Raw genomic sequence first — 27758 nt, forward strand, 5'->3', positions numbered from 1 at the left:
GAGTTCAGCTACCTGGAGCAAGAAGTAATCAAAACACCAATTTCCCACAATTAAGAGAAATGGGAATCTTTAGCCTGAAAGACGTCCATGTGCCAAGAACAGGAAACAAAACATTAGACAATTTCATATCAAGAACAACAAAGCAAAACAAAACCATTAACAAGAAAATCAAAACAGATTACTTAACAAAGGAATAAGAATGACATGGATTCTGACTTCTCATCAGCAACACAGCATACCAGAGGGCAGGGTATTAACTTTTTCAAAGTAGGAAAATGAAAAGACTTAAAATTTACTACTTCATACACAATGAAGCCATTATTTTAATGGGTACATGTAAGGTAAATAATTTTGAATATACAGAAGGCCTTTAAGTTCACTGCTACTCCAGGGTCGCTCCCCAAATGCTTGCTACTTATTTTAGAAAGAAAATAAATGAATTCAGAAGTAATGAAATCCAAGTAGTAACATGGACAAAAATATGAATTAGTAAATTAAATCAGTAAAATGTACTGAAAAACAAATGTGACAAGCACAAAAAATTCATCACAAATTCAAAGTGTTTAATCACAATCCTGCATTAAAATTTATCAATAGTAACTTAAGAGATGGCGGAGGCGAAGAAACAATATTTAACTTATACCATAAAGTACTAATCACAAAATCCTGTTCAGATAGCATTTGCTGTCATTTTTATGAAACCTTGATCATTAAAATCCTTAGGTTTTCCTACACTGTTATATCTAAGCCAAAGGTTACTATACAACCCCCCACCTTACCCCCTCCCCCCACCCCCAGGCTATTGTGTTAGAATTTGAAAAACCAACCCCTGTATCTCATTCTTAACTTTCATCAAAGCTTTTTCACTTGCCCTCATCTATCAAGCATCAGCAATGACTGGGCCCCACAGGTGGCATTTGTATAAAAAAGGTCACCCCTCCCTTTTCAGATACTAGTACAAATGAAATGTGTAGGCTTTTTTCCATCCTTTTACATTCCAATCAGCTGTTTGCCAAAAGGGACAGTGATTCTCAGTGTCCTTCCAGAAGCTGCCTTTAAGAAAGATCTGTTAAGATGTAGGCCAGATATAACAGTACACACACCATGACTTTATCAATAGTATTTCTACCTTAGTCACCATCAACAGGACTAAACCTTTAAACAAAGACATGATCTAAGACCATCCCAAGAAATGTCTCTATTGTGCCTGTCTCTATTCAGTAGAACCATACAGAAATCTCAACATAAGTCTAATTTACAATTAAGGTGTTTACTAAACACTTAAGTTTTATAAAATAAAACTATAGTCAAAGTCCTTTGTTGTTTTGAAATTTATGTAGCAGGAAAAGTGACGTGAATGACATCAAACTCCAGACCTATATAAAATGCCATTTATGAACACAATTTTATAAATTATAATGCATATCTTCCTAAAACCTAACATGTACGCTGTTGTGTAATACTTTGCTTTTTTATGATTGTGTAATTTAAAATGACAAGTATAATAGATGATATTGAACAGCTTCATACTAATGGTTCCCTTACTACTCTTTTGAAAATTAGTATTTTTAGATAATTCTTTACTTATTTTCTCTGTATTTTTCTTTGTTTACTATTAACTTCAATAATTTCATAACAGTCAGTGAAAAATGCTGTATAAACTAGATATTAGGATAACATAGCTATTACATCAACCAAAAATGAGGCAAAACAAGACATTCAAGTTAAAGAGTATGATTGAGAAAAGTAGAGAATGGTCATAACCAAATGAGTATTCAATTTTAAGAGCATATAATTCTTAATGCACTGCAATTTAAACCTACAGATATTAAGAAGAAATTTTTGACAACTCTTAAAGGCACATTAGGCTATTTTAGAGGTTCCTTTAAATTGAAAAACAAAATGGCCATAGGATTTTTTTGGTTTGCTCTGTAGTTATTAAAATTAGTAAAATAGCATGATAAAACTCATTTACAGTTCAAAACAAAATTTAAATTTAATAATGAGAGTATATCAGTCACAAAGAAAACAGTAACAATTACTTACTTTGGAGGCCCATGGCTGAAGACAATTGGCATAACAGCGAACAAGAAAAGCCATTTCCTAAGCTCGAAAGGGTAGTTTCCTTTTCAAATCAGAGCCACACAGAGGAGTATGTTGACAAAATTCTGTTAAGTTTCTTTTTTACAAATCATACATTTTCAGTGTTATATAAAGGTAGCTTTTCTAAATCCCTTTCAAACTGAAAGGAGCTTTGAGTATTGTTCTAAATAATTACAACAGTTTTCATCACAATGTTCACTCTTAAGCAAATCACAGTAAATTAAGATGATTATATTTCTCAGAACATACAGACATGTACATGCTTACTCAGGCACCTGGCACAGACACACACAGTGGTAGCACAACAGTTAATACTGTATCAGCCAAAGCAAATGAGACAACATGCAGCAAATCTGCGTTCCTGGATTCAGAGAAACCTTTTCTCTCTGTAACAAAGCTTTGTCTTTTCTTCAACTTATTTCGTTCTGTAGAGCAAGCACTGCAGCAATTCTTCTGCATCAGAAGCAAACGAGAATATTGTATCCTTAAGATGAAAGTTTCTTCTTTATATTCTTAAGCACCAAAGGTTTAAAAAAAATCAATCTTTGAGTAAATAGTAGCTAGAAGACATATGCTCTAACAGGTTTTCTTGCAGAATGGCTGAGAATCAACAAAAGTAATTTTTTTTACATGCACTATTTACAGCTCTGCAGTATTGCTTCTGGTTCTAATGCACTGGTAAGACACAGTACTGTTGATCTAAGTCTAGCTTTTCTGGTTTAAAATTTATATATGATATGGTACAAAATCACTACATCTTCTGCTAAAGCAAGACTATAGGTTGTGTCTTAATTCCTACTGTCCTTGCCTGTTTCACAGCAGCTCCCTAAGGAGAAGCTCCTATTGATTCTATGCTCTGCAGTAAGATGAAATATCTAATAAGAAGGAAAGAGAGTGGGAGGAGAATAGAGCTAAAAGGATGACATCACCTGTATAGAAAGCCTTCAGAAACTGCATTAGATCAATTGGCTACTGTATCTGCAGATGTAGCCCAAAGAGCAATTTAGTGAAAACACTCTCTCTTTCTCTCTCTCTCTCTCCCCCCCCTTCCTTGCGTGAGACATGTCAGCAAGCTTAATTTTGTACAAAAAAAAAAAAATAACTGGCTTATGCACCTCTATTGCACTGTATAAAAATATCCATTTTGATTTTTAGTTCTGTGCATTGATACACACCTTTATTTGGGAGGCCATATTTTAATATTATTATTCAAATTTAACACAGCATTGTCCTCTGGGGAGGGGGAATAGTTCTGGTATGATACTATTCATTGCAACTATGTTGGGCAGTCTAGATTTCAGATGTCACATAGGTATTAGCAACACTAGTGATCCAGGGGTTTCTACAGGCAAAACTTATTGCTTATCAAAAATATGTTTTGAAAGGTGTAACCTGCATGACCACTTTAACATTAAAATCATCAAAACCAGTATTAAGATCTGTATTAAATAATAAATGGAAAATGGAAACAACTGATTATCTTACAAAGGGAAACTGACAAAAGAGAAAGGTACAGTTGACTTGCAGCATGTACCACCTCCTCTAAAGAAAAATAATCTATGCAATATGGTACTTTCCTATAGCCCAGTGCTCAGTTCCTAGGAGACAGAAAGCCAGTAAAAGTCACAAGGAATCAGGATAGAAAATGATTAACCTGCTTCTAAACTGAGCCTGGACGAAATGAAAATCTTGCCACAATTTCTGGAATCTGAAAGTACAATTCCTGTTCAGCCCATCCTTAATTCTCCATGCTTCTGCCATAAGGTATCTACAGCAGATACTCCCAGCGTTTACATGTGAGGTAGTAATGGTGCCTCCCAATGGACAAAGTAAGACATAGTTTCTGACGGTAAAACATAGCTAGTATACTTCAGAGCAGCAAAATGAGAACAATCAATAAATAAACAGATCAAAGCAACACAACTATTTTAGTTTATTCACTTAACACTATTTTAAGTGGAAAGAGATATGCAACATAACAGTTATGACACAAGAGACAGGTGTTATTACAAAGGCTCACTTGACTGACAAAAAAATATCTTGTCATTAGATCTCCCCCCACCAACCCCAGAAAGTTCTTCAATATCCCTGGGCAGAACATGAGTCACTTTCTAAATAATACTATATGGCTAATCTGAATTATGTTGCTACTTAAAAGACTACGCTAAAGTACTGTTCTGAAGAAAAAAGTCATGTTTTCAAAATGTGATCATTTCTGAATTTAGGTTTTCATTATTTAAAATTATTTTTCTGCAAAAATCCCAAGATTACACAAAAATCTGCATTTAAATATAAACTAAACTCAAACAGAAATAAGTATTACTGTAGTTTTCTAAATGTGAAACTTGGAAAATACGTACAAGTTAACTGTCCAGCACTGCTGTATTTTTTTCAATTCGATTAATTTAAATAATCCACTGGCCTTGCAACAAACTATTAAGCACTCAAGTTAATTAAAATCTACTTTTAAACACTCATTTTTTAAAAATAGAAAAATTATAGTAGAGCAGAAAAGGCAGATCTACTAAAATACACTACTAAGGGGAGAATAAATAAATCTTTAATAAAAAATTATAGTAGATACTGTGTATGTAAATAAAGCCAAACTTTTCCTAAAGATTTATTTTTTAAAAGATGAGCAACTGGTACATAAAACATTAGTAATATGACTCAAGAAAATTTCAGTTTCAATGCCACACAGCAATTATATTCATAGATAGTACACCAACATGACGACTTACAACCAAATCAAAAAGCAAAATGCTAAAAAACAAAAACAAAACAAAAAAAACCCCAAAATCCTAGTGGGTACTTCCCCCCTTTTTATAAATCATGCCCATAGCACACAAAGGAGGACCCAAGCTGAGCAAGAGAGACAGACTTCCCTTAGGTAAGTAAAACAAAGCAAAACAATCCCTGCTGCCCTATGCATGAAATGCAATCCACTAATGCCATATGTTACAACTACTGTAGTAAACACCAACTCAATAATAAAGAACAATTCTTTTTTCCTTTAGTTTACCATGTAAGAGAAATGACATCATCCTTGTCTTATTCATCTCACAGTATCTGCCATTCTAGGGAATTATATGGGGAACCTAGCAAGCAAAATCTCCCCATGCAACAATTCTATGAAAGAATAAAAAGGAAAATTTTATATTCTGTATTCTAAAGTTTATATTCAGCATGTGAATCCACCAGCATTCTGATGCTGCACTATACTACGACTAGGCAAAAAAAAAAAAAAAAAAAAAAAAAACCCACAACAATTTTCACTTGCATCAATTCTAGAATTTTATCATGATCTCATTCCATTTTGTTACCAATTCAAATGAAGTAATTGCAGCATGGGAAAATGCCCATCTATACCTTGCCCAGAATGCATCAAAACAGTATTGTTACTTAAGTATATATTTCCTTGGAATATGAAATGCCAGGACATTAAGACATACTGATAAAATTTTTAGTTTTAAGGTCTTTTACACTACAAAAAATAGTCAATGTATGTTGGTTCTGCTAGGCTATAACCATTAGAAAATATTTCTATAGAAATGTAAATGCAGTATAGTAAATAACTAAAATTTATGGTAACTGTATAAATTATTTCTAAAAATACAAAACAGAACATGTGAGATCAATGTATAGAAAGTCAACCATGAGGATCTTACAGTTACTAAACTATAAATACATTTTTATTTCAATAAATATTAACACTGAAAAGCAGACGTGGAAACGGTTATCATAGAGGAGGGTAAGTAATCAAGGGATATACATCCTAAATATTACAAAAAACAAATTATTAACAATAACAAAAGCCAGGTTTGTAGTAATTTTAGGCATAATCATACTCTTTATTCCCCATCTGCAGATATTATAATCATAACTTAGAGAAGCCTAACTCAAAAGGTGAGGAACAAAATTACGTAGTTTTGACAAAACAGACCACTCATTGCTCTATTTTAGTTGTAAGTATCCTGTGAAATATAAACTGATTTTTACAGTGAAAATAATTTCATCTTTTGGAAAGTAACACTTTACTGTTAGGTCAAAGGTAACGTATGCCCTTTTTAAAGATCATAGCAAGCTTCCCACCCCTTCTCACCCTCTATACCCCTGTTCTTAACTTGAACATCTGAAATAAATCTTTGTAGTTCTCAGACATGGTTAACTAATTATTGGTGCCCCAAGGAATTCCTACTGTCAAAGTACATTCTATCTATTTCTCAGTCTTCTGAATAAAGAGAAGTCAGAGAACCAATATTCTCCTTTTTTTCTTCTGTAAGAAACAACGTGCTTCAGCATACTGTCATCTATGTCCACTGAACGATCAGCACCATGCCACTGAAACCCAGTCAAAGCTACGAGAACACATGTGCACTATGAAATATGATTTATCCTTAGGGAATTATAAAGGAAGAAAAAAGCAAAGAGGGAGAGGGAAGCCTTCATCATCAACTAAGGTGATGTAAGCTTCTATAATTAGAATCAGTGAAACTGAACAATAAAAAGGCACCATCAGGCTTCTACTTTCCCCTGCACTGTACAATTATATTTCTTACACACATACACACATGTGCAGAAACTATACTGTGCATACGTATTAATCAATCATTAGATGTGCATACAGCATACCTAATGTAAAAAATGTTTTTAAAAGATTTATTTATGCATACAAGAACTGGGGTACAGGCCAGAGGTGCAGGAGGTGAGAGGACCCACCAGAGACAGAGTAGGGAACAGAACAGGCAGATATACTGAAATACACTGCTGAGGGGAGCAGCGGGGGAGACAGGGAAAGGTCTGCTGCGCCATGTGGGTCACCTCCCTGGCTGGGATTGAATTCATGCTGCAGTGGCTGCAGATAGCTTCATAGGTAGCATCTTAACCCCTTGTGCCACCAGGGAAACACCTAATGTAAAAATTTAAAGAGTCAACTAATTCCCTTTAAAAAATAACTACTGCCTAAATAATTAAAATAGAGATCTGTATGGAGATGACCGGTTTAAAAAAAAAAACTCATTTAAAAATTAAATTTTGCGGCCTCCCTGGTGGCGCAGGCGTTTGAGTGCCGCTCTGTGAAGCTGTCCAAAGCTTCTGCAGTGCGGGTTTGATCCTGGCCAGCTGGCGAGAATCCCACATAGCGAGACAGACCTCTCCTGTCTCACCTGCTGCTCCCCTCAGCAGTGTGTTTCATCAGCCTGCCTGTTCTGTTCCCTGCTCTGCCTCTGGTGAATCCTCTTACCCTCCTGCACATCTGGCCTGTACCCTGGTTCTTGTATAAATAAATAAATCTTTAAAAAAAAAAAAAAGGAAAATGTTTTTAAAAAAATTAAAATTAAACTTTTGAGACCGTCTCCACCTGTAAATTCCTGGGCTATATTATAGATTACCTTTATATAACTTTTCTACTTTTAAACAATGCTATTTTAATTTTAATTAATTAATTGGAAGTACCGGGAGGGACAGGCCAGAGGTGTAGGGAGGGGGTTGTGGTGGTGAGATGATTCACCAGAGACAGACAGGGAAGCAGAACAGGTAGATTTACTGAAATACACTGCTGAGGGGAACAGTGGACAAGACAGGAGAGGTCTGCTGTACCATATGTTGGTTAGCTTCCTGGCCAACTATGGAACTCAGGTCTTTGCAGTGACAACACTGAGACTTAACCCATAAGCCACCAGGGAGGCCCTAAACAATGCGATTTTCTAACCATAAAAGCCAATACTGAATGAAGAATACAGAACATAAAATTTCCCCTTTGTTTCTTTCATAGTACTGTCTTTACATGCTGGTTACTGAACAGGTAACAAATCAAACTAAAAGGCAGTAACATCAGCCTAATCTGCTATGTCTGAGCAGTTAATCTCTTTCCAACTTCGACACTCTCATAAGTTCTTATTTCAGACTTCTGGAACAAGTTAACATCAGAGTTGCTTCAAACAATCTTTAAGCATTTTCTTCAGCAATTATTGTGCAAAGTGTTTCGAGTATGACAAAAATCATTTCAATTCTGGTTCCCTGGACAGATTCATATGAATCACTGTCACCTTCAAGTGAAGGAGAACAGCCCAGAGAACGGGAAGCATGCCCCACAGTCTTACTCCCAACACTGCTGAAATTCATACAAAGCAAATGATACAATTTTTAAAATGACTACTTAGAAGTTAGAAATACTTATGTAGAGACTTCAAAATAATTTTTATAACATTAGCCCCTGAAATTATAAGAAAGAAAATCAATCATATACAGATTTATTGATAAAAGGTGTTATAGGAAGAAAACTGGAAGCTGCAGAAGACTATGTTGTTACATTCACAGAATATTAACATCAGAAATTTTTAACTGCCTGAGAAGAAAGGCAGGACTTATAACTAAATATTCAGCATGACCTAAAATAGTTAAAAGATCTGAAACAGGATATATACATTTAAAAATTCATTAGAATCATCAGCTATCTCTGTTAGTATACTTTTTCTTTTAAACAAAGATTTTTTTTTTAATTTATTTATACAAAAGCTGGCATACAGGCCAAAGGCATGGGAGGGTGAGAGGATTCACCAGAGACAGAGCTGGGATCAGAACAGGCAGACGGACCAAAAGCACTGCTAAGAGGAGCAGCGGGCGAGACAAAAGTCTGCCTTGCCATGTGGGTATCTCCCTGCCTGGCCAGGAATCGAACCAGCGCTGCTGAGTCTGCAGACAGTCTCACAATGCTATGCTCAACCTGCTGCGCCACCAGTATATTTGCTTAACATTCTTTTATATGTTTTCATTCAGATTTCTACAATGAACATTTTTTTCACAAAAACTTAAAAAAATCTGCTGTAGGCAGGCTTTTGTCCTACTTAATTTAATTATGGTTTCAGGGCCTCCCTGGTGGTGCAGCGGTTGAGCGCTGGGCTGCGAAGCTGCCCACAGCCTCCACAGTGCCAGTTCAATTCCCGGCTGCTCCCCGGCCACCGGAGGAGGGTCCCACATGGCGCGCAGACCTCTCCTGCCGCCCGCTGCTCCCCTCAGCAGTGGACTTCGGTCCTTTTGCATGCTCTGCTCCCCGCTCTGGCTCGGTGAATTCTCTCACCCTCCCGCGCTTCTGACTGTACCCAGTGCTTGTATAAATAAATCTTTAAAAATAATAATTATGGCTTCACCCCCTTTTTAAAAGATTTATTTTTATTTATACAAGAGCTGGGGTACAGGCCAGAATCATGAGAGGATTCACCAGAGAGGGGAGCAGAACAGGCAGATGGGCTGAAAGCACTGCTGAGGGGAGCAGCAGGAGAGGCAGGAGAGGTCTGCCTCGCCATGTGGGATTCTCCCAGGCTGGCTGGGAATCAAACCGGCGCTGCGGAGGCTGCAGACAGCTTCACAGCGCTGCACTCAACCTGCTGCGCCACCGGGGAGGCCCTCCCCCTTTTGTTTTTATTTGCGCACTCATGAACCTCTGACTAGGTTTAAGAAGCTCCTATCAAGAATTCCTCATTATTTCCCAGAAGTCAAGTGAGAAGCAATATTCTCCTAGGAGATGTCAGACACTCAAGAATGAAGAGAAAAAAACCCTCTTTTGTTTTTAATGTACAAAGCACTGTAAAAAAATACATGCCTGTCCAGAGCACTCGAGGGGGCAATAATGAAAGTTGCAGGTTCTGAGAGGTGGTGCTCTTAATTTTTCAGCAGAAGTCTGGTTAACACTCACTGTCTTATATACAAGTAAGTTTAACAAAGGTTCCAGGTACAAACATCCTGAGTTTGGAGGTGACAGATGATAGTTGATTGATTTATTCTTCCATTCAGTGTTTACCAAACTCAAAATATAATTAAAAACAATCAGGATCCATGAATCAAGCTCATAGATACAGAATAAAGTTCAGAATGTTGACTGTTTCTTCACTGATCAGTAACAATGACTTACAGGGATCTCCCTGGTGGCGCAAGGGGTTAAGTGTCAGCACTATGAAGCAATCCACAGCTAAGGCAGCACGAGTTCCATCTCGGGCCAGGGAGCTACCCACATGGTGCAGCAGACGTCTCCTGTCTTGCCCACTGCTTTTCTCAGGAGTGGTTTACATCTCCTCCATATAAACTTGAATATTTAAATTCTTTGCTCACTACTGCTCTGCTCAGTCTGAATGTGTGTCTTCCTCCAAAAGCATATGTTGAAATACTAATCACCAAGTGAAGGTACTTAGGAGGTAGGGTCTCTAGAGAAATATAACTCACCAGGGCATATTAGGAATAGCGCCATTATAAAAAATATGGTGAGAGAGTTCCCCAACTCTTCCATCAGAAGGACACAAAAGTTAGTAGTCCATAGTTGAAAGGGACTTAGTATCAATTACAATTCATTTATTCCCACAATAATGCAGAAGCACAGGTCTTAAATACTCCTTAAAACTGGAAGTTAGAGCTGGAGGTAGGACATCAACCCGTTATCATCTGATTCCTAGTTTAATGTCTATTGTATTGATCACACTGAACTGAGGGATAGTTATAAACCTGCCCATATCAAGGATTTTACTTGTTTATGCCTATTTTTCTTTGTATGTGTAAATGGATAGTTCTGAGACAAATGCAGGGATGATGTTATGGTATGAATGTTTGTGTGCCCCTAAAATTCATATATTGGAATCCTAATCCCATTGGAGATGGTATCAGGACATGGGGGATTTTGTGAGGTCAACAGGGTCATAATGAAGAAGCGCTCACACCTGGGATTGTACCCTTATAAAAGAAGTCTTAGAGCATTCCCTAGGTCTTTCCACCAAATGAGCTGACAAAGAGATCAGTAGACCACAATCTAGAAGTGAGCCTTCGACCACAACCCGACCAGGCTGGCATCATGATTTTGTACTTCCACTCTCCAGAACCGTGAGAGTTTCTGTTGTTTATAAGCCATTCAGTTTACAGTATTTGTTACAAACAAACTAAATGAGATTTAATTTGATCAGGATCTGCTCCATAAGGAGATCTCAGCAATCACGGATTTGGACCAAAGTCCTCTATATTCTCATAAGCAGGTCAGAGGGTAGAATCCTGTTATCTTACTGCAGGAATGCTTTGATCCTAAGACACACACAGCATCCAATAAAGCAAACACAGTTTGCTAAAAGCCTGAAGATGAAACATTCAAGGTCAAGTGGAGCAATTTAGGCATTACTCAGTGTACCAACATAAAGGTGGTTAAGTAATCTGGTGCTAACAATCACCTCATACAGCTACACTGATATTGTGCAGGTGGTTGAGCGCCACACTGTGAAGCTGTCCACAGCCTCTGCAGTGAGGGTTTGATCCCAGTTGGTGAGAATCCCACATGGCAAAGCAGACCTCTCCTATCTCACCGGCTGCCCCCCTCAGCAGTGTATTTCATCAGTCTGCCTGCTCTGTCTCTGGTGAATCCTCTCACCCTCCTGCGCATCTGGCCTATACCCTGATTCTTGTATAAAAATAAATCTTAAAAAAAAAAAAAAGATTTATTTACTCATGAATACATGAACTGGGGTATAGGCCAGAGGTGCGGGCTGACTGCTGAGGGGAGTGGCAGGTCAGGCAGGAGAGGTCTGCTGCACCAGGTAGGTAGCTCCCTGGCCGGCTGGAGATCGAACTTGTGCTGCAGAGGCTGCAGACAGCTTCACAGTGCTGTGTTTAACTCCTTGCCCCACCAGGGAGGCCCTGTTTCATATCTTGGCTACTGTAAATAGTGCTGCAATAAACATAGTAGTGCAGGTTTCCTTTCAAATAAGTTTTTGTGTGTCCTTTGGGCAGATTCCTAGGAGCTGAATTGCTGAGTTATATGGTAGATCCATTTTTAGTATTTTGAGGATCCTCCACACAGCTTTCCATAGTGTTTGGGCCAGTTTACATTCCCACCAGCAGTGTAAGAGGGTTCCTTTTTCACCACATCCTCGCCACCGCTTATTGGTTTTGGTTTTTCTAATATAGGCATTCTCATAGGTATGAGGTGGCTTCTCATTGTATTTTTGATTTGCATTTCCTTGATAAGTGAGGTTGAACATTTTTTCATATACTAAGTGGCAAGTGGCCACACTTGCATGTCTTTTTTGGAGAAGTGTCTCTTTAGCCTTGCTGCATTTCTTGACTGGGTTGTTTGATTTATTTTTGTTGAGTTACCTTTGATATCAGTCTCTTACCAGTTGTATGGTGTGCAAATATTCTGAATTTGATAAAATATTTGCGTATCATACATCATTTAACAAAAATGGGCAGAACAGCTAAACAGACACTCCACAGAAGCCACACAAATGGTCAACAGGCACATGAGAAAAAGTTATACACTTATCATTAGGGAAATGCAAATCAAAACCACAGTGAGATACCCCTTCACTCCATGAGAATGGCCCATATATAAAATTAAATAAATAAAACAGAAACAACAAATGTTGGTAAGGCTGTGGAGAAAACAAAACCCTCCTACATTTTTGGTGGGAAAGTAGATCTGTGCAGTCCCTATGGAAACAGTATAAAGGTTGCTCAAAATATTAAAAATAGATCTACCATATGATCCAGCAATTCTACTCCTAGGTATCTATCTGGAGACTCCTACTAACATAGGAGGTAGCTCCTATGTTCACTGCAGTACTATTTACAATAGCTGAGTTATGAAACAACCTAAATGCCAATCAACAGAGCAGTGTACATACATAACAGACTACCAGCTATAAAAAAAAGAATAAATGCTTCTATTTGCAACAACATGGATGGAACTATGAAAAAAAGGGAAAGAAAAATACCAGATGATATCACTCATATACATACAACAGAGAAACAAAACAAAGTACAAAACTAAAGCCAAAACCAAAAGATGACTGCAGAATAGAGGCTATTAGAAGAGAAGGGAAGAGGGTGAGGTCTGGAATAAAGTGTGGGTATGTGTATGGTCTATGGTGAAGGACTACTGGTGCTTTTATAATGGATGTGGTACAGTGGCATACATCAGGAAAGGTATGACCCTATTCTTCTAGATCATATACAGTGCTGTAAACCAAAATGTTTCCTCAATTAAAACATAAAATAAAAATGATTGAACATGAATGTTGACTGATATTGTAGAGATTCATTTCAAGATAAATACTTGCTATTTTACATTGGTGAAACCAAGATGCTTCCCCCCTTAATGGTTTTGGCTTTATTTTTCAATTTAACTTTATAGATATATACATATAAGAGTGTGTGTGTGTATATGAATGTGTGTATAAATCTATGTATATACACACCCCATTATTTAAAATTCAATTTACTACATGTGAAAATGTTCCTTTTTTTAGGTTATTTAAAAGACAGCACTCAAATTTATATAAAAAATAGACAATTTTAAGTGATTTTTAAATAGGTTGGTAATTTTGTTTTCTGCTATATTCAAAACAAAGAAGAATGATATGAGCACACTACATATAATTATGTTTAACATCTTATGGGAAAATGAGAAGTGTACTCTATGAATAGAAAATGCCAGGGAAAGGATTAGCCACAGATACAGCCTTGGAAGGTAAGCAGACCTTTGTTAAGAGGACACTGTAGGGGGCCACAGGATAAAAGAAGCAAATGGCAAGTTAAAATTCAAACTGATTTTTCAAAAGATAGAATTACATTAGCTAAAGAAGCCTAAAAGAACCTGAAGGAGAGAAGGACCAAAGGAATAAATCGCCAACAAAATAATGAGGGCAGAAGGCTTAAAAAGTAGAGTGGAGCTAAATAAGGAGGGAATTACACCATGTAATCTTAAATTTTTAATTGAAAAAAATGAATAGTCAAATCTCCTAAACCTGAAAAAATTTTTAAATTTGTTATTAATTTACTTATCTAACTTTGGGAGTACATTTTCATACCTCTTATATGTACTCATGCTCCACTTACCCTCCACTGACACTCCCATGCTAATGGCCTATCCACTTCCTTCTCCTATCTCCACTCCTTCCTCCCCCAATTACCCTGTGGTAACCAGTATATTTTTCAGCATCTAAGAAGATTTATGCTGTGCTTTATCAGAAACTTTAAAAAACAAAAGTAGTTTAACCTACATTTCTAACAGATGTAAGATACTATTACAACAGTTCTAGAAAGAAGAGCAGTGAAGGGCCTCCCCTGGTGGCGCAACGGTTGAGCGCTGGGTTGCAAGGCTGCCCGTAGCCTCTGCAGCGCGCCGGTTCGATCCCTGGCCACGGGTGAGGGTTCCACCAAAAAAAAAAAAAAAAAAGCAGTGAATACTAAGACAATGAGATGGGGAAGCTGAGTGGAGGGCATAATTTTTTTTTTAAAGATTTATTTATTTATTTACACAAGCACCGGGTACAGTCAGAAGCACGGGAAGGTGAGAGAATTCACCAGAGCCAGAGCGGGGAGCAAAGCAGGCAGAAGGACTGAAGTACACTGCTGAGGGGTGCAGCGGACTGCAGGAGAGGTCTGTGCGCCATGAGGGACCCTCCTCCGGTGGCCGGGGAGCAGCTGGGGATCGAACCGGCGCTGCAGAGGCTGCGGGCAGCTTCGCAACCCAGCGCTCAACCTCTGCGCCACTGGGGAGGCCCAGGGCATAAATTTTAAAATATGTATTTATAAATGAATACATGTATTGCCAGTAAAAATATTTTGCATTCATTATGAAATATATACAAAAATCCCCAGAAATATAAAATGATGTAAACAGAAGCTCCACTATTTTCTTCCCGTGTTCTTGAGACTATTGCACAACCTACATTTTTAGACACTTGGTCCACACTACTGGCCTTGCTAACTATTGTTACAAAGGTCTTCAAATTGATCATTCTAAAACCTGTTCATCAGTTTTTGTCAGACAATTAACTCACTGTATATAGTAAAGTTGCTTTACTGTTCGATTTTCAAATACATTTTTTGATGACTTTATTGTGTAAGGTAGGACAAAGACATTACCTTGTTCCACGTGTACGCTACAAAAAACTTGAGAGGTAAGGTATTGACTGCAGTAGTTGGGTGAGCGTTGGTTCTAACTTCAGAGAGGTTTATTTTATTCTCCTACCTTTATTTTTCCTTTGTTCTAATTCTTTAGCTTACTAATTTCTAGTTATCTTACCATACTTTACTTACTTTATCTTACTATACTTAGATATTTTAGTAAAAATGTTTTATAACCATGTATAGAACAGAAAAGGGAAAAAATTTTGTAAGCAACTGTAGCAGAGTTTTCTGAGCATTTATAACAGGAACAAAAGCTGCACCACATACTAGGAAAAGCCTTTGACATATATATTGACCCCTTGGTATCTGGCTCCAGGACCCTAAGGAATACCAAAAGCTCCTGATGTTGATGTTTCATATAAGATGGCATAGTATTTGTATATAACCTGTACACATCCTCCCAAAGACTTGAAATCATATCTGGATCACTAATAATACGCAATACAATGTAAATGCTACGTAAATAGTTGTTATACTAAAAGAATGAGAACAAGGGGAAAAAAAAGTCTGTACATGTTCTTAGTACAGATACATCCATCAAAAGCCTAATTACATAGTATGTATTTTCAATCTTAAGTAGGTTGAATCCTTGGATGTGGAACCTATGGATATGGTCAACTTTGTTCTCTCATTTAATTCTTTTGCAAATGTATGAGTTATATATATGAACAGATTTTAAAAGATCACACAACTTGCTCAATATTACACAGGAATCTAAACAAGTGGACTTAAAAAAAGGTACTTGTATTCCATTTCATAGGCAATGTGTTCTGAAGAGATATTTTCAAATGGGAAAGGCAGATATTTGAATAAATATGTTCTTAAGTATATACAAGGATATTACAGGAATGTAGATGTGGATCTAATCCTTTCCAAGGGCAAATTTTGCTGTCCTCCAATGGAATGATATGTAATGAATGGAACTGAGTCTTGAAAATGATCAGAATTTTGCCAAGACAAAGACTAGAGGGCATTCTAAGTAAAAACAGTATATGTATGATAAATATATAAAGACATGATTTCTACAATACACACATCTATAACTATGTGAGATGAGTGTGTTAATGAATCTTACTGTGGCAATCATTTTGCAATATATATATATACACACACACACACACACAAAATTATATACACTTTAAACTTACATAAAAGAAAGACAAATTGCAGATGTGAACTGTCCAATATGGTAGCTACTAATCACATATGGTGACCTACATGTAAGTTATTTAAAATTAGAGTTTGAAATTAAAATCCTTTGTCATCATAACCACATTTTAAGTGATCAGTAGTCACTGTGATTATTTACTACCAATTTGTAAAGCACTGATCTAAAATATTTCCATTCCTGCACAGAGTACTATTAGGACTGATGTAGACTATGAAGATCCACTGGAATTTCTCACAGATGATAGTAGGCCATGAAAATATTTAAGAACTTGAAAAAAAGTGGTATTTTTTAAAAAGATTTATTTATTTATATAAGCACTGGGTACAGTCAGAAGCGCGGGAGGGTGAGAAAATTCACCAAAGATAGACTGGGGAACAGAACAGGCAGACTGACGAAATACACTGCTGAGGGGAGCAGCGGGCGCGGCAGGGGAGGTCTGCACGCCATGTGGGATCCTCGCCTGCGGCTGGGGATCGAACTGGCGCTGCAGAGGCTACAGGCAGCTTCGCAGCCCAGCGCTCAACTGCTGTGCCACCAGAGGAGGCCCCCCCACAAAGTGGTATTTTTGAGCTTCATTTAGGACTGACAGAAATGAGAGGACTAGTTGGTGGCAGGGGGTTGGGGATGAAAGGAACAGGGCTAGCAGTAGGGAAACCAGACAGTAGAGAAAAGCAAACCTTAAAATCGAATAAAGTGATTAAGCAGATACTTCTGAATAAAGAAATTATACAAAACTCATCAATTAAAAGCTTTTCTCCAATCTCTTGATATGAAAAATAAATACTGCTTTTTACAGTGACAGCTGGCTGGGGAAGTGTGGAAGATACTATTATAATAGTTGTAGAAAGAATAGCAGTGAATACTAAGACAGTGAGATGGGGAAGCTGAGTGGAGGGCATAAATTTTGAAACATTTGAGAGGAAGACTCTATAGATATAAGTGACTGATTAGATTATGAATGTGCAAACATGTTACAAGAACTTCAGCAACCATCCCATGACAGGTAGACCGGACAATACCACACTTATTTTGAGAGGTAAAGAAACCAAACAAAAAAAGAACTAAACAAAGGGTTTAAACGAAATGGCCCAATCACATAGTTAGTGAAAGGAGGATTCAGACAGATGCCTCATCTAAATGCTAGATTATTTTCACTTGGCTTAATGACCCATCTTACTATTTGGGGGGGGGGGCGCGAAAAGGGAGGGAGAGAGGAGGGAGGGGGGAGGGGGGAGGGAAGGAGGGGGGGGAGGGGAGGGGAGAGAGAGAGAGAGAGAGAGAGAGAGAGAGAGAGAGAGAGAAGGTTCATGGTTCAATACTACAGGACTATCACACCTCTTCCACTTCAAATACCAATCCTAAGCCCAGGTGCTTCTGATCCACTGGCTACAGAATGGAGGTTCCCAAGAACGCTTGCTTGGACTTCATATGTCAGTTGAAAGTCCAAATTGAGTGCACTTTTGACTGACTAGCTATGTAAATCAAAGATCCTCAGTGCCACTTTCTTGGGTGCAATTAATTTGATGGTGACTCACATAACTCAGAGAAACATTTTACTTAATAAATGGTTTAGTATGAAAGGACAACTCAGCAATAGCAGATGGAAGACATGCGTGGGGCAAGCTATGAGGAGATGGACACTGAGTTGATGCACTCTGAATGTGCCATTCTCTCCCAAACAAGTTCACCAACCTGGAGGCTTTCCAAATCTTAATCCTTTTGAGTTTGTATAAAGGCTTCATTATAGTCATGATTATCATTGACTATCTGCAATTGATCCAACCTCTAGCACTTCTCTACTCCCTTCCCCCAACCCCATCAGTGGTTGAAGCTAAATATCAAATATACTTGTCTCATAAACCAAAGCTCTGAAAAATCATAGAATATTCAGAAAAACATTTAAATTTGCAGTAAGCTCAAAGAACAATACTCAAAGGAGTTTCAAAAATGTTGTGAAAGTGCTCTTTTCACAATTAAAAAATTATGAAATTAAGGGCTTCCCCGGTGGCGCAGCGGTTGAGCGCTGGGTTGAGAAGCTACCCGCGGCCTCTGCAGCGCCGGTTCGATCCCCGGCTGCTCCCCAGCCACCGGAGGAGGGTCCCACATGGCGCGCAGACCTCTCCTGCCGCCCGCTGCTCCCCTCAGCAGTGAACTTCGGTCCTTCTGCCTGCTCTGCTCCCCGCTCTGGCTCTGGTGAATTCTCTCACCCTCCCGCGCTTCTGACTGTACCCAGTGCTTGTATAGATATCTTTGTTTGTTTTTTTTTTTTTAATTTTTTTTTTTAATAGAGGCATGTTTTATTTTATTTATTTATTTGTTTGTTTGTTTTGTTTATACATGCACTGGGTACAGTCAGAAGCGCGGGAGGGTGAGAGAATTCACCAGAGCCAGAGCTGGGAGCAGAGCAGGCAGAAGGACCGAAGTATACTGCTGAGGGGAGCAGCGGGCTGCAGGAGAGGTCTGCGCGCCATGTGGGACCCTCCTCTGGTGGCCGGGGAGCAGCCGGGGATCGAACCGGCGCCGCAGAGGCTGCGGGCAGCTTCGCAACCCAGCGCTCAACCGCTGCGCCACCGGGGAGGCCCCAGTGCTTGTATAGATAAATAAAAATAAATCTTTAAAAAAAAATTATGAAATTAAGATTATGATTCTCATCTTCATATAATGTATATAATAATAATTGACTATTTCCTAAGAATAAATTACCTTTTTCAACTGTCCTGATCTTTCTAATAGTAGCACAAGGCCTCTATAGTATCCATAATACTAACTCTCAACATCATACCTTCTCAAATATTAAATAGAATTTTTGCTATATAGCATTATTACTCAGACCAATTGTCAATATGTACTATTAATAATTTGGCTAGATGCATAAGTTTTACATAACTGGTGATAATAGTTAAATAAAAATGAAATCTCTTAATACTTACAATATTTTCTAAGTTGCCTGCAATATACCCCTTTTAGGATACAGTATCTTACTTCAAGAAATAACAAATGCAAGAAACATGACCATAAATACGTTTCTTATCCAGTCTCACAGCTAATAAATCAGTTTTGTCTAAATCAGATCAACTTAGTTCACCCAATTCCTGTGAGCACTTAGCAGAATAACCACCTAAAGTTACACAAGCTTTCACATGTAAAAATGTCACACTTAAAATTATTAAATGGACAAAATCCCAAGCACTGTGCCTACTTTTCTTTCTGTTCCACTCAGAAAACCAGTATATCCCCAAGAGGACAATCTCGGCTTACATGAGAGCTAAAAGTAAATTACTCATGAACACAGGTTATAGCTATCATCACAAAATACGGTATCTGACTAGGTTTCATGACATGATAGCAAAAATATTAGTAAACACAATATAGTTGAGACTAGAATAAGAAAGTAAAAAAACCACAAAATCTTCCCTCTAGCTCACACAAGGAGCATGAAATAGTCTAACTGAACAAACTTGAATTTTGCAATTCTACTTTTTGCAATTTTTGCTAAGGAAATCAAGATATGAGGCATCTACAACCACAAAGATAATTAGCAACTATTTCAAGAAAGGGGAATAGAGTACTGGCATGGACAGTTTCGTGGAGCAGGAATGAAACATGTGCACATATGGAGTGTAAAATGTTACCCCAAAGTTGTATACATTATGTGAACAAATGACAATAAAGAACTGACCCCCCCCCAAAAAAAAAAAACCTTATAAGAGCATCATTGTTCTTAAAAAACAAAAACCTAAAAAAATCTACTGACCTAACATCAGTAACTGAGTAAATAAATTACGGCAATTATTATAATGAAGTATCATACTATTAAGAATGTAAAAAATTCTTAATAGCATTCAATGGTATTCAGGCTACATATTTTAAGTTTTATAAGGTATAAATCAATTTATACAATTAAATTTTTAAAAGTTAGCCCAAAAGTGTACCAATTTATCCATATGCTGAAAAACAGCTTTATTCAAGAAGATGCAAAATGTCACCATGGTTACATTAATGGGTGGTGGGACTAATCAAATTTTATTATTTCAAAAACAGACGTATTACATGTACAGAAAGAAAAACCATTAGCTTAAATTAATTAGTTATGGGGAAAACAAAATTAGTTAATACTAGCAGGAAATGAACCTGTGTTGCTCAGGATGTGGTTAAAAAGAAATTCAAGGCTATTTCACATTATTGTTTGTTGTCAGAAGTAGAATGTGCTGATTCAATGAAATAAAGCAAATGTGACTAAATCCTTAGAATTGCTTTAAATCTAACAGTCCAGTATAAACAACTCCCTAAATGAACTTTCTTATTCCAAACATGGAATGAGTAAATTTCTTTTTCTGACAATCAAAGAACTAAACAAACCTTCAGGAATTTTGCTACAATCAGTCTTGAAACTAACTGCTCTCATATTTGGTGGATCAATTACTTTTGATTGAACTACTTTTCATTCTAAAATGCAGTTATCTACTATTGCAGAATTGAAAACTTCTGAAGAAACAGCTTATCTTTGTTCTGGGATTACAAAAATTATTTCATCTACTTCTTTCTCATTATTTGCATGTGAAAACATACCTTTATCACTTGCATGTTTCTGAACTAACACTGTTCCCACAAATCAAAGTTTCTTTGTATGTCTTATAATGTATCAAAAAGAAATGCTCAATGATACCATCTCTCAAGTTCTTTCAGAGGACTCCAATCTATACTACAGTTAGGCAATAAGAAGGCAAGAAAATCCACAAATACATCTAAAACTATATGGTAAATTATTTAAGCAAAAACAAAACTCCAACTAGTAAGATATTTCCATCAAACTCAAAAACAGAAATCAATTTAGAAATTTATGTATTATTAATATATATGTAAATTAAAGATACTGTATATGAGCTCCATGAAATGTTCCTAAAATATACTCACAGAAAAATAGTTGTTTATGTCCACATCATCAGTAATGGTTTGGCGCTCTCCTTTACAGTTAATTTTCCGAAACCTTCGTCGAGACTGTCTGGCAGGAATTTCTCTTTGCAGAATACTATCTTCGTTATCTTTGGCATTCTCTACCTGAAACACATGTTCACATTCCTGATTAAATATCCAATTTTTCCATGTTACTGATAGTCTATGGAGTCTTAACAGGTTCATAAGGAGGCTTCCTTTACTTCTTGCAAAAAATCTGCCTTAAGAACGTGTGTAAGACACTACTCATGAGTTAAAAAAGATAAAGGTGCATTATTATAAAGATCTGAAGACCACAGTTTCCTTCCAGGAAACAGACTCTCTTGCTCACATAAAACACATATCCTCTAAGTAAAGTCACTTACCAGAAATGAAGACTAAATACACCTACACATTCAACAATTATAATTCATAGTCTCATTACAAACTAATTATAGATATATTTTAGCTAGTGCAAAATCAGTTATGATTTCAGTGAATTGCTCAACAGTAAAACAAAATGCTTCATGTGTTATTCTTTGGGTTGTCTTAATGTATGGCAATAGCCAACCATGATAAAGAAAGGGAAAGTAACATCTATTGAGGACTTAACAACAGGCCATTTTGCATATATATTATACTCTTTAGTTCGCCTAACAGCCCTGAAGCAGGTATTAATATTTCTAGTTTATAGATGAACAAAGTAAAATTGACAGAGATTAGTAACTTTTCCATCTTACGAAAGCAATTTGGAATTTAAATCTGTCTCCAAAGCCTTCATTACTTATACAAGACCAAACTGCCTGTCTAATCACAGCCTAAACCATAATTTCAAAAGTTATTTTTACGAAGGCAATTTGATGTTCTAAAATACACTTGTAGCTAACCTAATACCCAATAAATAACAAGTGATAAAGTTTTCCTCCACAACTACTTTTTCCACTTGGTAGTATTTAGCAAGGGGGGTATACTACTCCCCTTGGTAGTATCAAGCAAGAATTTTCTAGTCACCCAAGTATGTTTTATCAATATTCCCAACTCCCTGGTTTCCAAAACCTATTTTCAGTGATAGTTAGAATTTGTCAATTATTATTTTTTATAAATCTTTCTTACAATGTCTCTTCTTTCATCCCTATTACCACCATCCCTTATTCAAATCTTAATAACCTCAAACCTAAATTACAGCAATAAATGAACTGCTACTTCAGATGCATTGCTCCCCAATTTCAGTACGTGAAGTCACACAAATCACCTAATTAGAGTATCATTACACCAAGTCTGCATTCAAAATGTTATAAGGAACTTTGATGGTTATCAAATTTTAAACTATTACTAGCAACTTTGCTATTCAAAGCCACGTACGCTTTATTACCAAAATATTTTTATTACTGTATCTTTTATGCATAAAAATAGAAAAACTACTCTTTATCCCCCACCCATGAAAAGCCCTCTCACATGAAAGTATTAATGAGCTATGCAAAATTTCCTGATGATTTCTCAGAAAGAGTTTATGTCTCAGCTAATGATTTAGGTGGCCAAGTCAGTGTGACTACTCATGTATTCCTACAAGCATTTAAATAACATTCTGGGGCCTCCCCTGGTGGCGCAGCGGTTGAGTGCTGGGCTATGAAGCTGCCCGCAGCCTCTACAGCGCCTGTTTGATCCCCGGCCGCCAGCGAGGGTCCCACATGTCAAGCAGACCTCTCCTGCCACACACGCTGCTCCCCTCAGCAGTGTATTTCGTCGGTCTGTCTGTTCTGTTCCCCACTCTGGCTCTGGTGAATTCTCTCACCCTCCTGTACCTCTGACTGTACCCAGTGCTTGTATAAAATAAATAAATCTTTTAAAAAAAAAAAGCCTTTAAAAAAATAAATAACATATTCTGTTAAATAACATTACTGAAGTTATTTCCTTGATTTGTGATAACCTACCATTCTATCTTTACATGCTGAAACACTACCAATCATTTAAGACACATCTAAATTGCCACCTTGCCTAGGAGACAGGCCACTCCCCAGAACGCAACTGGTATATTATGTACAGAAATCGTACATTTTTTCATAAACAAAACAGGTTCCTCCCTCCTACCTTCAGGCACTGGTGTATGCTGCTGTTATTTCTACCTAAAAGGCCAATCCCTCTTTTCAAACATCTTGGTATCCTATACAAACTTCATTACCTGGTTCAAATCACCCCTCCCTCTGTGCCAGGCAGGTGCTACTCTTTCTCTAACACTAAGCATATTAATATTCAAGAAATCTGCCAAAATGGATGTTACTTTAAATCTTCTTTTTCTAAGCAGATACATTAGGTCCTGGGAAAAAAAGTATAAGGCACTCAAGAAATGCACAGGTAAGCCGATTAAGTTACTGAATATTATTCTTCTGAAAGGTAAAATTTGGAAGAGACAGGTGATTGATTTCCAGCTCAACAACTACAGAATTTTGTGTAGGTAGCAAATAACATTTTTGCGATTCAATTTCCTCTTCTGAAAAATGACGAGAGAAACCATGGTATTTACCCAATCATTATACTAGACCAAGTACCAGGAATCATTAAGTTAAATCATTTAAGGCTCACGTTGACACTGTTACAAAGCTGTTCTTTCTGCCTTAATAGATGGCACTGAAACTCACAAAGCTTAAGTAATTGCCCAGGATTAAAGAAGAACTTAAAAGTCACACTTTTGTTTTATCTCCTTCAAACCTCCCTTTCGCAGGAATGCATTAGATGATCTACTTTAGGAAACGTATAATGTTACATGATTCTTAGATCTTTTAGTATATATATGATTTTTTGCACAAAGGGAGAAACTTAAGCAACAAAATCTTTTCAAAGTAGAAATAAAAGTAAATTAAAGAACAGGAGTTTCTAAGCTTCAAATTTTTGGAAGACATACCAAATTAAAAAAAATTCAAACACTGTATAAACAATTAAGTACCCCAGAAAGTGCCTTCTGAAAACAACTGAAATGTGAAATTAAAAAAAAATTAAATAAAAACTTTGATAACACAAACTGAAATGGCACAAAAGGAACCCAAAAAATGAAATGAAATCAAGATTACTAGGAAGTAGGCTACCAGCAAGTTTCCTGGTTTTTCAGAAGATTTCTCAACTGCAGAAACCAGTTCTTCCACTTGGATTAGTTTAGGGAGAGAGGGAACAAGAAAGGATATAAAACATAATATGCCAAAAGTGGTGACTCCAACAGGAGACCTATTCAAGCTATTCCCTAGTTTTTTAAGAGATGATCAAGGTATAAGCCCACCTTGCAGATGGGGGACAGGAAGAAAACTTGCTTGGCACTGAGAAAAGAATGGAGAAAAAGAAATCAAACAAGAATCTTTCCCCTGAGAATTCAAAAGTAAGTCATCACTTAGGCAGGTCTATAGCTTGATTCGTAACACCAATAGCACAATAGTAAATTTCAACAAGACTAATAATGTCCATAAGCAACTTGCAGAAACCTCTTTGCAAGAATACAACTTTAAACCAAACCTCAAAGAAATCCCATTCCTAAAGTTCAGAACATATGAAATCATGTACCAACATTAAAAATATAAAAAGGAAATGGAGGGGAAGATGGGGTAGAGAGAGAACATTCAAATAACAAAACCCAATCATGAACGCAAGATGAACAATGTCTGAAAGAAAAAAAGAGCAGAATTATCTTGTGAATACTTCTATATATTGACTGTATCCAAAAAAAAAAGTTAACAGTAAAACACAAAAACAAAAAAAAACCCCACAAAGCTTTTAAAAGGAGCCACTGATTATAAACAGCAACCAAGCAGGTGAGGACTGACCAGGCTCCAAACAAAAATATCTTCCCCTATCCTACTCCCTCAGCCAGATGAGCAGCCAATGAGTAACAAACAATAACAGCCTACATTTGAAGAGTGCGTCCAAAACTTAAATAAGAGCACAGAAGGCGTAAAACTGAGGGTGAATCAGAACACTTAGAAAAATCTGCCAATAAACTAGATCCAAAGCTAAGCACGAAGCAGCACTAAAGGAGTAACTAACTGGGTGGTTGGAAAAGCCATGATGCATTTTTGCTTGAAAAACACAGAAAAAATACTTCATGATGTTTCCGACTACCCAATAGCTTGACACCACTGGTGCACTGAAGGTGATCCTACCAACAAAAAAATACAAACCTAGGGCCTCCCTGGTGGTGCAAGGGGTTGACACGCAACCTATGAAGCTATCCGCAGCCACTGCAGCACAAGTTCGATCCCCGGCCAGGGAGCAACCCATATGGTGCAGTGGACCTCTCCTGACTCACCCTCTGTTCCCCTCAGCAGTGCATCCCAGTCTATCTGCCTGTTCTGTTCCCCGCTCTGTCTCTGGTGAATTCTCTCACCCCCGCCCCCACACCTCTGGCCTGTACCCCAGTTCTTGAATGCATAAATAAATAAATCTTAAAAAAAAAATACAAACATAGCACAACTCTAGCAGATGAGATATGTTCACCCCCAAGTCTCAGTATTAACTACCCCCAGTGTTTATTTCCCTACTACCATTATCTACATTATTTCAAACAACAAAAATCTACTGCCAAGAAACAATCAAGAGGATAATTTATGAGAATAAGAGATGATCAGATGCTAGATTAGAGAAATTAAAACAAATATGATTAATAATGGTAAAGGCTCAGTGAAAAAGTGGAATTGTAATGGAGAATTTCAGAAAAGAAAAATGTAAAACAGAATAAAATTAAGTACATCTGTAAACTTAATACAATTAAGAATCAATGACTTTCAAGACAAATTGCCCAAACTGAATTAGAGAAAAAGAGGGAGAAAAAAAATCAATGAAGGTATTAAGATGTAACTAAAAATAGAATTAGTGACTTGGAAGATAAAGCTAAGAAAAACAAAACAGTGAGATGAAAAACAAGGGAATAAAATTTCAAGATATAAGATATAGAAGATAGGCTGAAAGGATTTAACATATATCTAAACAAAGTATAAGAATAAAGGAACAAGGCAATACTCAAAGAGAAAAAAATGGGTAATTCCATTTAACAAAAAAAAAAAAAAAAAAAAAAAACTCCAATAAATCCAAGACAAGACATTCAAAAACTACAACTACAAACTTACAGAGAACAGCTAAACATAAGATTTTTAATGGAACCAAAGGAAAATGTCGATCCACTATAAGGAAAGACAATCAGATTAGTAACACTCTTTTCAAAAACAATGCCAGAAAAGAAAATGTATTGATTGTGCTGAAAAATAATAAAAGATTCACTTCCTAAAACTGTGTTCAAGGCAAAACAATCAAGAATGATGCAAAATAAAGAAATTTCAAGCAAAAGAAAACACATCAGCTAAAATACACACCAACAAAACACCCTCATTAAAGAAAACTTTAAAGGGTGCATGTACCTCACACAAAACACAAATGTTCCCATGAATAAGGTCATAAAGAAAAAGTTAAAAAGAACTACTACAGTCAAATCTGAACAAATAACATGAAACAATACGATGCAGCCAAATTTGTGGAATAAATAAGTTGAACTAAAATACTAGATAACAGTGATAATTATATTTTGTCACTAACATCAAACTTTCACTACTGATTAACTTCTGGTATTTTTAAGAATGCATATAAAAATGGTTAGAATTAGCACAACACAATATCTGAGGGAGTATATAGAGGGGAAGGAGTGAGAAATAGAAATTACTATCAGGGAAAAAAGGTAAAACACACACAAAGCATATGTGGCAAGAGTAAATCCAAACCTGTATTAGCAATCAATGTAAATGGAAGGGTCTTCCCAGGTTAAAAAAAAGTAATACCAGGGCCTCCCTGGTAGCACAAGGAGTCAAGACTCAACCTATGAAGCAATCCAGCCAGGGAGCAACCAGCATGGCGCAGCAGGCCTCTCCTGACTCACCCGCTGCTCCCCTCAGCAGTGTATTTCAGTCAGTCTGCCTGTTCTGTTCCCCATTCTATCTCTGGTGAATCCTCTCACCATCCACACCTCTGCCTGTACCCCAATTCTTATATGCATAAATAAATCTTTAAAAAAAAAAGTAATACCAAATGCAGAAAAAAAGGCAATAGTCCCCTAACATTAAGGCCGATAGAATCCTGATACAAAAATGAAACAAAATGATTACTGAACATTAAAATCTCAGGCTAACATTTCACTAAGAAACATGAATGCAAAAATCTTAACTCAGTTATCAAATTAGGCCCAGAAATTCAGAGAAAAGGTCATAGCTCAAAATGAGTTTTTACTGGGACTGCAAGGGTAGCTTAATACTAGAAAAATCTATTCACATAAATCACAGAAAGGGATCAAAGGAGAAAAATGGCATAGATCACTGCACCAAAAAAAAGTGTGATAATAAATTTCAGTATTGATTACTGATTTAAAAAAAGTAGCAATATATTTTGACAAGATATTCCTTTTAAGTTACTATGAACTTATGAATTCCAACAGTTTTGGGTTTTTCTTTGTTTTCTGACATTAGAAATCTCTGTCTAAAACATTTCCTGCCCCATATGGGATATAAGCCATTAATTCACAGCACTTGTATCCTTTTAATCTGGGCTCCACAAGCACTAGAAATGGTTATAACTGCTTAGTTAT

At 36.9% G+C, this 27758-nt stretch overlaps 1 protein-coding gene across 5 annotated transcripts in view; it reads right to left on the reverse strand.

The window, feature by feature from the left end:
- The window catches only part of RAPGEF6 (Rap guanine nucleotide exchange factor 6), a gene marked incomplete at both ends in the record, with an annotated part of 190947 nt that overhangs the window by 103042 nt on the left and 60147 nt on the right, over positions 1–27758 (reverse strand). For all 5 annotated transcript variants that reach the window (XM_084252765.1, XM_084252767.1, XM_084252764.1 and 2 more), the window contains one exon: positions 21134–21277. In XM_084252765.1, coding sequence (XP_084108891.1) covers positions 21134–21277 — 144 coding nt within the window. The remainder of the gene's footprint in view (positions 1–21133; positions 21278–27758) is intronic.

This window comes from Talpa europaea (assembly GCF_964194135.1).
Source record: "Talpa europaea genome assembly, chromosome: 13".
Taxonomy (NCBI): Eukaryota; Metazoa; Chordata; class Mammalia; order Eulipotyphla; family Talpidae; genus Talpa; species Talpa europaea.